The 13,058-nt window shown below is 34.4% G+C and overlaps 1 protein-coding gene across 1 annotated transcript in view; it reads right to left on the reverse strand.

Moving 5' to 3' along the window:
- Positions 1–11,826, reverse strand: part of LOC111691651 — a 12,586-nt gene extending 760 nt beyond the window's left edge. Inside the window, exons 1-3 of the mRNA XM_023454794.1 lie at positions 11,772–11,826; positions 2,248–2,511; positions 22–1,984 (exon numbers count right to left, since the gene is read on the reverse strand). Coding sequence (XP_023310562.1) covers positions 22–1,984; positions 2,248–2,511; positions 11,772–11,826 — 2,282 coding nt within the window. The remainder of the gene's footprint in view (positions 1–21; positions 1,985–2,247; positions 2,512–11,771) is intronic.
- Positions 11,827–13,058: the final 1,232 nt, after the last annotated feature.

Genomic DNA, 13,058 nt, shown 5'->3' on the forward strand with positions numbered 1-13,058 from the left:
AGTAGGGGTCCTAAATTAGACCCTTGAGGAACTCCAGAAGTGGCTGTGAAAATACTAGAATTGTGTCCAAAATACGTAACGTATTGCTTTCTATTCATAAGATATGACTCGAAAAGGTTGCATAAATTATAACTGAAACCGAGTGCACTCAATTTTTGTAAAAGAATTTTATGATCGACACGATCAAACGCCTTTGCAATGTCAGTGTAAATCACATCTACTTGCCCTCGTATATCAAGTTCATTGGATATGAATTGTGTAAGTTGACATAAGTTAGACACTGTAGATCGTCCACGCATGAAGCCATGCTGATCCCATGATATTAGAGTTTTTGTAGCAGGATAGATGCGATTATAAATCGCTATCTCGAATATTTTTGAGAAATTGCAAAGAATTGAAACCGGTCGATAATTCTTAACTTCGGTGTTATTACCACTCTTAAAGATCGGACATACTCTCGACAATTTCCATATTTCAGGAAACGTAGATGATTTTAATATTAAATTGTAAATAATAGAAAGTGGCTGTAAGAGAGCTCTTGCACAATCTTTCACAAGAAAAGCCGGTATCTTATCGTGACCCGATGTCATTTTGTCTTTTAAACTATTTATTGCCTCTAATATTTCTTCATCAGTTAAGCTCGTTATATACAAAGGCATTACATCATGGCTACATAATTGCTGAAAAGGATAATCCACGTTACTATTTGTCCCAGAATAAACACCACTGAAATAATCGGCGAAAGCGTTAACAATAGATTTAGGTGAGTCGAAAATATTTAAGTCATAGGTAACTGAGCTAGGTATTCTAGATGTGCCCTTTTTGTGTTGAATATAAGACCAGAATTTGGTAGGGTCACTTACTACTGCATTTTGTATGCTGTTGATATGGTTCTTGTAAGCAATATTTATTTGTCTTTTTATCAGAGACCTCAGCCGTTTAAACTCAAGCAAAAAGTTTACATTCTTTTCCTTTTTATATTTTAATCGATATTTATTTTTCAACATGATATTGTTTTTTATCTCAGTGGTGTACCAAGAAGGAAATTTATTCTTGCGTTTAAAAGAATATGCTGGAACATGACGATCCAAGATAGCATTAAAAATAGCGTAAAAATCAGAACATGCACCATTTACATCATCAGTATTAGACAAAGAGCTCCAATTAGCATTTAGTATGTCAGTATAAAGTTCAAGAAAGTTAGCTCTGTGGAAATTGTAAGCTTTACTCTCACAATTTGGAGAAAAATTCACATTAGTGCTATCATTTACTACAAAATTAAGTATGAGGGCCGGATGATGTAAATCTTCACGAACTAAAGGTGCTTCATCCCTAACAACTTCACAAACATTAAAATTAGAAAAAACTAGATCTAAAAGGCGATGATTGGTGTTGAGTACATTATTAAATTGCATAAGATCAAAATAAGAACTAAAATTAGAAATACATTGCTTTTTTCTGTCTTGTGTTGCACTGTTATAATTAGGACAATTAAAGTCACCTAAAATTAAAGTATACCCATTATCATCTACATCAAAAACTAATGATTGCTCAAAATGTTCAAAAAAACTTTCAAATTCAAGAATATCCACATTTGGAGGAATATATATAACATATACAAAAACTACGGAGTAATTTATAAGACACTTACAACCTACTATGTCAACGTTAGGTGAAACATTGACAAACGAATCCAAGTTAACTCTAGAAGCACAAATTGCCTGATCAAATGCCAATAAAACACCGCCCCCATAACCATGTCCAGTCACTTCCACATTTCTGTCAGATCTGAAGACGGTGTAATTATTTGAAAAGTACTCAGAAGAAGAAATACCATGCACAAGCCACGTCTCAGAAAGGCCAATGATTCCAAATTCAGCAGCTGAAACCGAAGAGCAGAACTCATCAACTTTGGTCCTTAATCCTCTAACGTTCTGGTAGCAGCATGATATTTGACTCGACCCCTGATGACTGTTGGGCTTATCTAGTTTAAATTAATTATTTCGGGAATGCCACGTATATATTTGATTCTCAAATTAGTTTCTCCAGATGCCAGGCGTTCATCTAACTTCAGCTTAACTGAGCGATAGTATGCAATCTGTTTTGGTGTTCGATCATAACTAATGCGGACATCCTTAAAGTTCGACATGTTTCTTAAATTTCTTGCTTGGCGAATGACGTCTTGAACTAATGATTCATCGCTTAGAGAAACCTTAATAGGACGTGGAGAATTTGCGGTAGGATTACGTCTTCCAATACGAGTTGCCTTCAAATTTTGATCTTCTGGTACGGAAAGAGCCCTAAAAATTGTAAGTACTTCTGGTACGGAAAGAGCCCTAAAAATTGTAAGTACTTGCTCTTTATCCTGCGCTGCTCTGGTCTGTCCCTCAGTAGCTGCATTACTCTCTTCAACTATGCCATATATTATGACGTTTAACTTTCTTTTTTGTCTCTCACTGATTTCCTGAATTATTTCTTCATACTGCTTGTTGTCCAAATTTGAAGAAACCCCTGATAGATGATAGTGATAGTGACAGTGATAAATATTCTATTTACGGTTCCAGCTTATTGATATTTGGTGATTTTAATATTATTATAATAAGGGTGTACCTAAATAAGTACACTGTATCGTATTATAGTCACGTGACAGTTGCGTGATCTGCCGTTTAGAGGCGTGATATAAATTACGACAATACGACTCCAATTGGTTTATTGCTGGCATCATAGCGCTACCAAACCTATACAAAAGTTTCAGTCAATTGACATCGTGTTACCTGAAGTTGACTATAAGGATTTAAGTACAGATCAGTGATATCTATGTCCGATCTGTTGTGCTATTAAAGATGGTTTCTGTTCCGAAGCTGTATCTAAAAGAGATCCTGGAAAAATTGCACTCCTCAGAACCTTCTTCTGTCAGCGCAGTTTATCATGAAAGTGAACGTACCTATTTGGTTTAGTATACTGAATATGACTCCGTGCATTTATGGAAAACCATTAATAAGTCGAGACACCTCCCTGAAGAAGTAAAAGCAATTAAGCATTAAGTTATTAAAACTAACGCATATTTTGCTCACCCGGAGAGTATATGATTGACGATAAAAGAAGTCATATTAGGGAACTTGGCATCCGACGCATATTAAAGGCTAGAAATGAACCACCAGGAAAAGTGAGAATATTTATAATACCTACTATAAATTGGAATGCCGAAGATTATGTCGAGTTAATTAATTCACAGAACCCCCACTATAATGAATATTTGATCCTTTATTAGTATAACCAAATTACCTCGTCACATTCAAGCCGTTGAGTGATGTATAAAGATTGAAATAAAAGTATCGAACAAAGTTTGTGGCCACTCAGCTAAGGACGGTTTTATAAGAGTTAGAGTAGAGACGAGACAAAATTTACCTTAGTTCGAAAGTAAGACAGAGTACTTTAAAGCCAAAAAAGTAAATTGAAATTGATAACATTTATGAATGTAATCAATTGCATCCGTCCTCCCATAGGAAGGAGGGCAGGTGCAATTCCACATGCAGCCATCTCCCTGTGGTGAGTTGAGGGTTGACTAAGTGATGAACGGCGAGGTGAAGTTCTGATGGAGTGGATTGCGGCTTTAAACCTTGGTTGTTCTTAATACTGGGGCTCCTACTTTCTGCAGGGGCGATTATTTGTCCCACATTGATATGGCGTGCTGCTCACAAAGAATATCGAACTAGAGAATATTGCCAGATGAAGATTTGACGGATCACCTCAACATCTGCTTCATAATTGCGGTCAAAACACCGCAAAATACGCAAATTTTAACCCGAAAATCAATCTAAATAATATGATAAGCCAATTTCGCGACGAATTAGTGGATCGTGTGGCCCAACTTTGAAAGATTTCTCCAGAGATGTGTGTTAGGGCCGGTTTTTCAACTGCCAGTAAACTTTTTAGTTTAGTTATCTCTACCTTCAAATTAGCCTTTAGATTACTAATCTATGTGTTTTTCAATGAAATTTTTGGTGACAGCTATCCTTTAATCTTGACTTACTGATCAAACTTACTTATGCTGTTACAAGATATGGATTTTAAACGAATTATGAAAAATATCTACATTCCATTGCGTATATTCTGTGATATTATGGTAAAAACCTAGATTTTATGGTTATGTTATGCCTAGTGTCATCTTTATTTATCCTTGCCTTTGTTTATTTTCAATTAATGGATAAGAATAGTAATTAATAAATAGTAATCACAAAATGGCAAAAAGAACAGCAAACTTTACAACAGAAGAACAGTTATTGGTAGCTTTAGTGGAAAAGATATAAGGTAGTTATCAAGTGCAAAAAAAGTGGAGCCGTAACGTGGCAATAAAAGGTGAAGACTTGGAAAAAAATTGAAGAAGAATTTAATAGTAACAACAAGAGGAATTACTTCAGATCAATAAAAATTTAAAAGAGAAATACTTAAATTTGAAGAAAAAAGCTGAAGAAAAATATTCTACAAATAAGTTCAATTTAAAGCAAACTGGAGGAGGACCTCCTAACACTATTCACTTTACTGATGTTGATATGACCATAAAAAGTATTAACTATGTTCACAGCCAGGAGGTTTCTGTTCATTATTATTATTGCATGCTATATTATGTAGTATTTTCAAATGTGATGCTGATGCTTGATTGTATCCTCGCAAATCTCCATTAACAATCTGCAATTAAAACAGTGTACAGATGAAATGAAAAGTAATTGCTTATTTATTGATCACAGTGTTACAATGAAAGTTTCAAACCTAAAAGCAGCTTGTTGCGTAAAACCGCAGTACTATTAACAACTGAACTAATGGAGAAACCGGCAGTCAACGATTATTCAATCGCCTCAACAACGGAGCAATCACCAGAGGTAATAAGATCTCAATTATAGCTCCTATGCTTTATACCTGTTCCCGGAAAGGAACATTTTCGAAAAATTCCAAGGGATTTTCCCAATTACGAATGTACCTTTTATATAATTATTTTAACAATGCGACAAAATTTATAGGTTATATTATATTTGGTTGTACCATAGAGAAATAAATTTTACTTTTATCTATGGTTGTACTGCGTCACTCGGCCCATCATTTGCTAAAAAATTCAGAAGTACGGCAGAAATGCACAGACCAAAGGCGCCATCTCCCCCTTTTCAAAATTTTCTAAACGTCTTTGACGAGCAAACTTCTAGTTTATCTGAAGTAGAAACTCGCCTAGAAAGAGTTAGTGACATCTTGGACAAATACAAATAAATTCAGTACGAATTAGTGATTACAGGGTGATATACAAAATGATGAACGCTAAATCTTTCGAAAACACATTCCACAAAATTTGTGCCGTAGCTAAAGAGCTATTACAAAACAAAACTCTATCTATCTAGTTCTATGACGGATAATAAACAAACTACTAACACACAAAATCAAATTAAATTACCACAAATACATTTGCCTGATTTTTACCGACATTATGACCAATGGGTCACCTTTCATTTTCACAAATATAGTAGTTCATAATAGCTAGCTGTCAAAAATACAGAAATTTTATTATTTACAGTCTTGCCTGAAAGGAGAAGCTGCACAAATAATTCATTCATTAAACATTTCAAATGATAATTATGAAATAGCGTGGTCTTTGTTAAAAAAGCGACATGAAAAGAAAAAAAATCATTATCAATTCACACATAAAGGCGAATTATGATTTAGCTCCTATAAGAAACGAATCTTGTTCGCATCTTAGGAAATTATTAGAGATTTTTAATAGAAATCATCACGCGTTAATAGCCTTAGGGCAACCGACGGATAAGTGGGACACGCCTATAATTTTTACCTTAACATCTAAATTAGACATGACATCAAAAAAGGAATGAGAGCAGTACATAAGCAAGGACCCGATAGAAACCATTACCATTAAAAAACTAACGGAATTTATCGCGCAACGTTGTTAGTTATTAGAGACGATAGATGAGGTATCACAAGCCCATACTTAACATTTAAAAATTTAGGAGTGCAGCTCCCACTCGAAGGTAACAATTAAATATTGTCACTTGACAATTCAAAAAAGGAATGTGTTATGACTGTCAATATTACGTTTTACTCTGTCACTTAATAACAACAGGACTTCGTATTGTGCGCCTAAAAGTTTTTTCCATACCATCAGTATTAAATTTCTGTTTATTTATTTATAAATATAAACTTATTCGTTTAATACCATATTTGACTAAAATACTTTTTTATTCTCGTCAGGACAACCAACGAATATGACGAATTAGACTACCCCCGGACACGTTTCATGCGAAAATATGGTATCTCTAGACATCTGACGATGATTAGGGGAAATATATTCGATGCGCCTGAAGAATATGCTCTAGGACACTGCGTATCTCCGGATTCTCAGATGAGCAAGGGGATCGCTCTTGAGTTCAGGTTTGTGCTTCATTATTAATCATTTCTTTACGTTTGCGATTAATAACCACTAGGGTTTAATAATATCTTTATTTTAGGAGACGTTTCGGAAGAGTCGGCATTTTGAAGGCCTAAAACCTTGAGGTCGGTCAAACAGCCGTAATCACATTGTCCTCTGGCACAAAATTTTTTAATTACCAAAAAAAATTTTTCGATACGCCTAGTTATGAGTCAATTTATGCAGCTTTGATCGATTTGAAGCAGAAAACGGTCGCCGAAAATGTGAATTAGTTACCTCTACCTAAGAAAGCAAGCGGATTAGACAAAAAAAACAGTGACGAAGTTAAGTGGATGATAGAATTTGCTTTTGGTGGAATGAACACAGAAATTTGTATTGTTTATAGTTAAGTTATACAGTTTAATTACATTTAATATATTAGCTAATAATGACTTTTAAGTCAGTGATGTATACATTATGCATATAATATAATTACATGAAAATAATTTTGTTTCAATTTAACAGAACTTTATAAATCTAGAGATTCAAAAATAATATAAACGGTTATTACCAGCACCTAGATTTGCCACATAATGTTTTTGTTATTTTTTGCATATTTTACCAAAACTTATTTGTAACAAATTAATTTTGGCGCACCATTCGGAGTTCTGTTCTCGTGAACTAAACGACTGATAGACGATAGTAGTCCACTTCCATGGCTTTTACCAGAACTACGTCTTCTTTGTATTTGTAGATAGTAACTACAAGAGGTATGGTAGATTTCCATTTTTTACTCCTGATGATGTAATTTTACAAAATTCAAAGATAGATATTGTTATAGAAAAATCTGTATTTCACCGCTAAACTACAACCTGTTTCTAAATGTTCATATTTAATTTTTGTTGCATGCCTTCTAAAAGTAGCTTTTGTCACTAATTGTCAAAATATTTAGTAAACAATTATACTGATTTTTTTTTTATTTCATATACAAATTTATCAATCTATGATTAAATTATTACGAGCTATTGTCAATAAAAATTACAACAGACATTTGAAATTTATTTCTATTTGATATATTTTATTTTAAAAACATGTAACAAATACACTTCTTCTGCAGCAAATATTGTGACGTTCCGTAAAATATGTGCATTTTCTGAAAATCATTAGGAAAAAAATATAACGAAAACAAACAAAAAACCTTCTAAAAACATTCTATAACTTAATTTCATTTAATAATTTTCCAATAAACTTTGATGTTATAAATCAGAAACATTATATTTAAGCTATAATCAAAATTAACAATTTTTTAGCACCCACCCCTCTGTTAAAACGGAAGTTTTCGAGTGATTCTGAGGATGAACCACCTCAAATCGTCACTGTGGAAGATATGATCCATCACGGTGCCAATGCTCATATTGAACAAAACGACCCAGAACCTTCATCACCTGTTGCGGATTCTACACATTCTAATAGCACTCCTGTACCAATTTTAGCCCCATCAATGTCTCAAGATGTTATAGAAATTAGTTAGTCTTTTCATAAATTTATATAAGTATCACTATTATTAATACTAATAAATATCATATCATAATTTAAATAACCATCAAAGTCACTTGCCTTTATAAATCATATTTTTATTTTAATATTTTCTTTCCAGATGCAGAAAACATAGGTGATGAGATAATTCCTGAATTATCTCCAACTATTAGATGACCTCCAAAATGAATTTACTGATTTACCATTTAACAATCGTAGACAAACAGCAAATTAAACGGATGCCGCCATAGCTGATATTCCCACGAGAGAAGACATTCAACAAGATATAGAACGTCTACGGAATATCGAAAATCGCTTACCGACGTACTGTCGTCTTAGTTCGGTTCTTGTTGCTGGACCAGACGCCGCGGATTCATTCCCGAGACGCTATNCGTGGTATTTGCACAAAAACTAAAGAACTGTTTATTTCTTCCAGCGGTGCAAGTTATGATATAATTGGTATTAGTGAGACTTGGTTGCATGAAGGTGGGCAGAGTTCTGAATTTTTTGACAGCAATGCTTATGAGATACATCGTAAGGATCGTGATTTTAATATAGTTAACAAAAAAAGGAGTGGTGGTGTACTATTGGCAATAAGCAAAAAATATGATTCTTGTTTCTTTGATACTACTGTCAATACATTTTCCGACATTAACTTTATCGATATCATTGATGTTAGATTGAAGTTAGGTGAATTTTACTTTTATATTTTTAACGCTTATGTGCCACCAAATGTTAGATCTGATGATTACGATATATTATTTGACGCATTTAAATACTGATAGGTATCATTGTGTGATAGTGACAGTGATAGTGATAATAATAATAATAATAATAATAATCTTTATTGCCCAACAGATAACATCCATTTATAGGACAAATTGTTTACAGAAAAGTTACAATGCTTAACACGTATATATATAAGACACATCGAATGAAGTACGCAGAAGGCTAGTAATATTGTATGTGCATACAATACCCAAAAAAAGAACATATAATATTCTTATATAGAATTAAACCTAAATCAAATCACCATATCTTATACCAACAGTTTCAACTATCTGATTGAGGCTGCTAAAATTAAGATCACACAAATCTGATATTTTATTGAAATTTCGGCACATAATATGTACTGGGGACATCATGAGACACTGCGACCTTGCTCTAGCACAAATAAAGGTATAGTTCTGACGAGAGTTTATACGAGGAATACAAAAACAAAACTGGCACAATAGGGATGGACATTCTAGATTATTGTGAAATAAATTATATAAAACTTTTATACTTGCTAGAACTCTACGAAACTCCAGAGAAGGAATATTGAATCTGTTAAGTAGAGTAGATTGGTTATAGCCTCTCTCCGGATAAAAGCCATCTATTTTGAGTGACATAAATTTCAAAAATTTCCTTTGTACATTTTCCAATGACAGCTTCAGATAGTTGTAACGTGGGTACCATACCAATGAACAATATTCAAGCTTAGATCTTACGTATGAGTTATACAGAGACTTAAATGCAATTTCATTTGAAAATAACTGACAGTTGCGCACGATACAGCCTAACATTTTTAAAGCAGATGAAGTAATATCATTTATATGTTTAGAGAAAGTAAGTTGTGAGTCAAACAAGACACCCAAGTCTTTTATGGAGTCCACCCTGTTAAGTACCTCAGAATTAATTTTGTAATGATATGTTACTGGATGCAATTTACGAGTGTAAGTTACGACCTTGCATTTCATTATATTTAATTCCAGACAATTACTAGTGCACCAGTCGTTTAATAAATCTAATTGGTCTTGTAACTTTTGACAATCCGCAATATCCGACACTTTGCCAAACAACTTTAAGTCATCAGCAAATAAAAGTTTTTCACAGCATATTTGAGATGTTAAATCGTTAATAAAATATAAAAAAAGTAGGGGTCCTAAATTAGACCCTTGAGGAACTCCAGAAGTGGCTGTGAAAATACTAGAATTGTGTCCAAAATACGTAACGTATTGCTTTCTATTCATAAGATATGACTCGAAAAGGTTGCATAAATTATAACTGAAACCGAGTGCACTCAATTTTTGTAAAAGAATTTTATGATCGACACGATCAAACGCCTTTGCAATGTCAGTGTAAATCACATCTACTTGCCCTCGTATATCAAGTTCATTGGATATGAATTGTGTAAGTTGACATAAGTTAGACACTGTAGATCGTCCACGCATGAAGCCATGCTGATCCCATGATATTAGAGTTTTTGTAGCAGGATAGATGCGATTNGCTGGACCAGACGCCGCGGATTCATTCCCGAGACGCTGTTCCCGGATCGCATGAGGCTCGCCAAGCGTCATCATGACGGTGGAGACGCAATACGATTAAACTATGCCAAAATTTATTAAATACTATGCCCAGTAGCTTTAGCTACAAGAACCAATAAGTACGAACTATTTGATAAATTTAGAGAAATCTCAGGGGCGATTTTACAATCGACTTCGCGTGGGAATGGCTCGAAAAGGTAATGATTTAGGATGAAAGTAATTTTACTAATAAAGCTTAGATAACGACAGATTCCGACAAGTCACAGGCCTTAACCCTCCTTGAGAAAGTCAATTAGTTAAGTTGTGAAAAGTAAATTAATGTAAAAGATCAAATATTGTTACATATACACACATGAATATACATTTCCCGTGTTTGAACGTCAACCACGTTTATATTATGTAATATAAGTAGTATTGACTTTAAAAGCAATAAGACAAAAGTTATAAAAAGAGTTTCTTGGTCCTGTTAAGCATATACTTGTATATACATGTAAGCATCTGCCTAGATATCCGATAATTCAAGTCTGATGAGGGCGCCAGGTATTTTTATAAGAAAAATACCAAAAGAAATTAAAATTGCAAAGTTAAAACTTTACACAAGTTCTGATTTTTCCAAGCCTCGGTATACGCTAAGATATTTCACTGAGCAGAAATGAAACATTATGGAGCTATGAAACTTTAAGTTTATAATCTGTTTGAAAGTGGGCCGTAAAATATCTTTGGCGTGCCGTTGTAGGTAAACAAATAAAATTTTAAAATCTTAATTAACCATCACTGGTAAATTAAATTTGTCTTCACTTTCTATTATTTTTCCTTCTACTTTGAGTCACTGGATAATGTGTGCATGCAATAATAAAACACTGATGAAGGTGGTGCTGGTTCGTCGGTATGTTTATACGAATTCTTTCAAGTAAGCTGTTTATTTATTTTAGCTAATGTCGTTGCCAGCAACCACCTTAAGTTCCAGAAATGGGAAAAAGGGAAGTAGGGAAAGGTAATAACAACAATAAATTCAAAACAATTATATCCAGTCTCAAATGTAGTTTCGAGATGCAAAGTCCGGACTAAATTAAGTAGGAAAATTTCACTATGAAATTTTTACCTTTAAAAAAAAAATCTTTAGGAAAAAAGTTAAAATTTAAAACTTCCTCAAAACGGGTTATAAAATGCTATGCGACTTACCAGACTCCACGTCCGTAGCTCTCAGTACAGGAAGGGATGTAAACTGGGACTGCAGCGGCGCGCACAGACTCTATGCTTTATTTGAAGCTCAACAAAAGAAAAATCAAATTTAGTCCAGATATTATCCACGAAATTTGGGATTTGAGTTTATCCCGTGCAGGCCGTTCAACCGATGCTAGAAATGACTTTAATTGATTAATTGATGATGACTTCTAGCTGACAACTGTTCTAGACTGAGCTCGATCGACTAACTTGATCGACTGACTTCATGGACGGACTTCATCGACTCTCTTCTTCAACTCCCTTTCTCTTCCGTCGTTATTTTTCCGGTATTTATTTACTTTCGGCGGGAGAAGAAGCGCGCAAAGCGCTCTGATTGGTCGAGGGCGTGGCCATATTTATATAGCCCCACATATACCCCCGAGCGCGGTAACGAACTGCCGCATTCTGTACTGAGAGCTTGGATCGTTAGGAGCTTCTGCATGTATTTGATATTTGATTTTATTGAAATTTTCCTAATAATACAACAGTACCTTCTGGCTAGCGAAAGAATTGTACTAGGCGGAACTCGGTCCACTCGATCAAATTTGTATTCATTGTTCTGTATTTTAATTTCATGTAGAGCGCCTAAGTCGTGGAGACTATACAAAATGCTGTCGACAAGGTAAATTTTAGAAAATTTACCACCCATGCCTGATGTTTTAGCAGCTCTGTTTCAAGGCTTACATCCTTTGTCTGCCCATTTCAGAAGGTATATATTATTATATAATTATAGTTTTCAGTTTGTATCTTTAGAGGCAAACCTACGAGATCTCCCGGCCAGGGGTCTATATGTGTTTTGTGGCAGAGGAAAAGTGTATCACCACATATCCAATGTAAATGTTAATGAGCCGTTTCAACGCTACGGACCGATTTATTTTCTAGATGCAGACGATGCTATCGATGCCCGAGCACAAAACAATAATCAAGTCTTAGACAGACGATTAATTGTTCTTTTGGAACAATTGCTAAGAGATATAAATCCCTACGCTAGGGCATATATGCATCTACGAGAACGTTACAATTTAGAACGGCAAACTATTGACAGACTTCGAGCAGAAGCCGTTCGTGATAACGTAGAACCTCCCCCTTTACAAATGCCAAATGTAACATTAGAATTATTAAATGTTCGTGGAATAAATAGAAGGCAATGACTTACCTACAGTGGAAGAAGTTGCAGCTGTGTACAATTTAATGCCAGATGCCCCAGCAACTCCTAATATGCGTATTTATGTACGCGACGAACCCACTACATTTCAAAATGTCTCTGAGGAAAGTGAGCATAATGATCCGTTAGTATTTCCTCTACTGTTCCCCCAAGGAGAGCCGGGATGGTACATAGGAATGCCTCATAGAAATGGTAATCGTAATATAACATTATGCGAATATGCCTATCGTTTTGGAATTAGAAATAACGATACCAGACTTAAATATGCAAGCAGACTAACACAACAATTTGCTGTCACTGCGTATATGAAAATCGAAAATAATCGTCTCAAATATATATTACGCAACCAAGAGAGGTTAAGAGTGACAGAATATACTGGGTTGGCCGATTACCTACATCGTAGGGTCCAAGAAGGCAATGA

Source organism: Anoplophora glabripennis, unplaced genomic scaffold, assembly GCF_000390285.2.
Source record: "Anoplophora glabripennis isolate ALB-LARVAE unplaced genomic scaffold, Agla_2.0 scaffold371, whole genome shotgun sequence".
NCBI classification, from domain to species: domain Eukaryota; kingdom Metazoa; phylum Arthropoda; class Insecta; order Coleoptera; family Cerambycidae; genus Anoplophora; species Anoplophora glabripennis.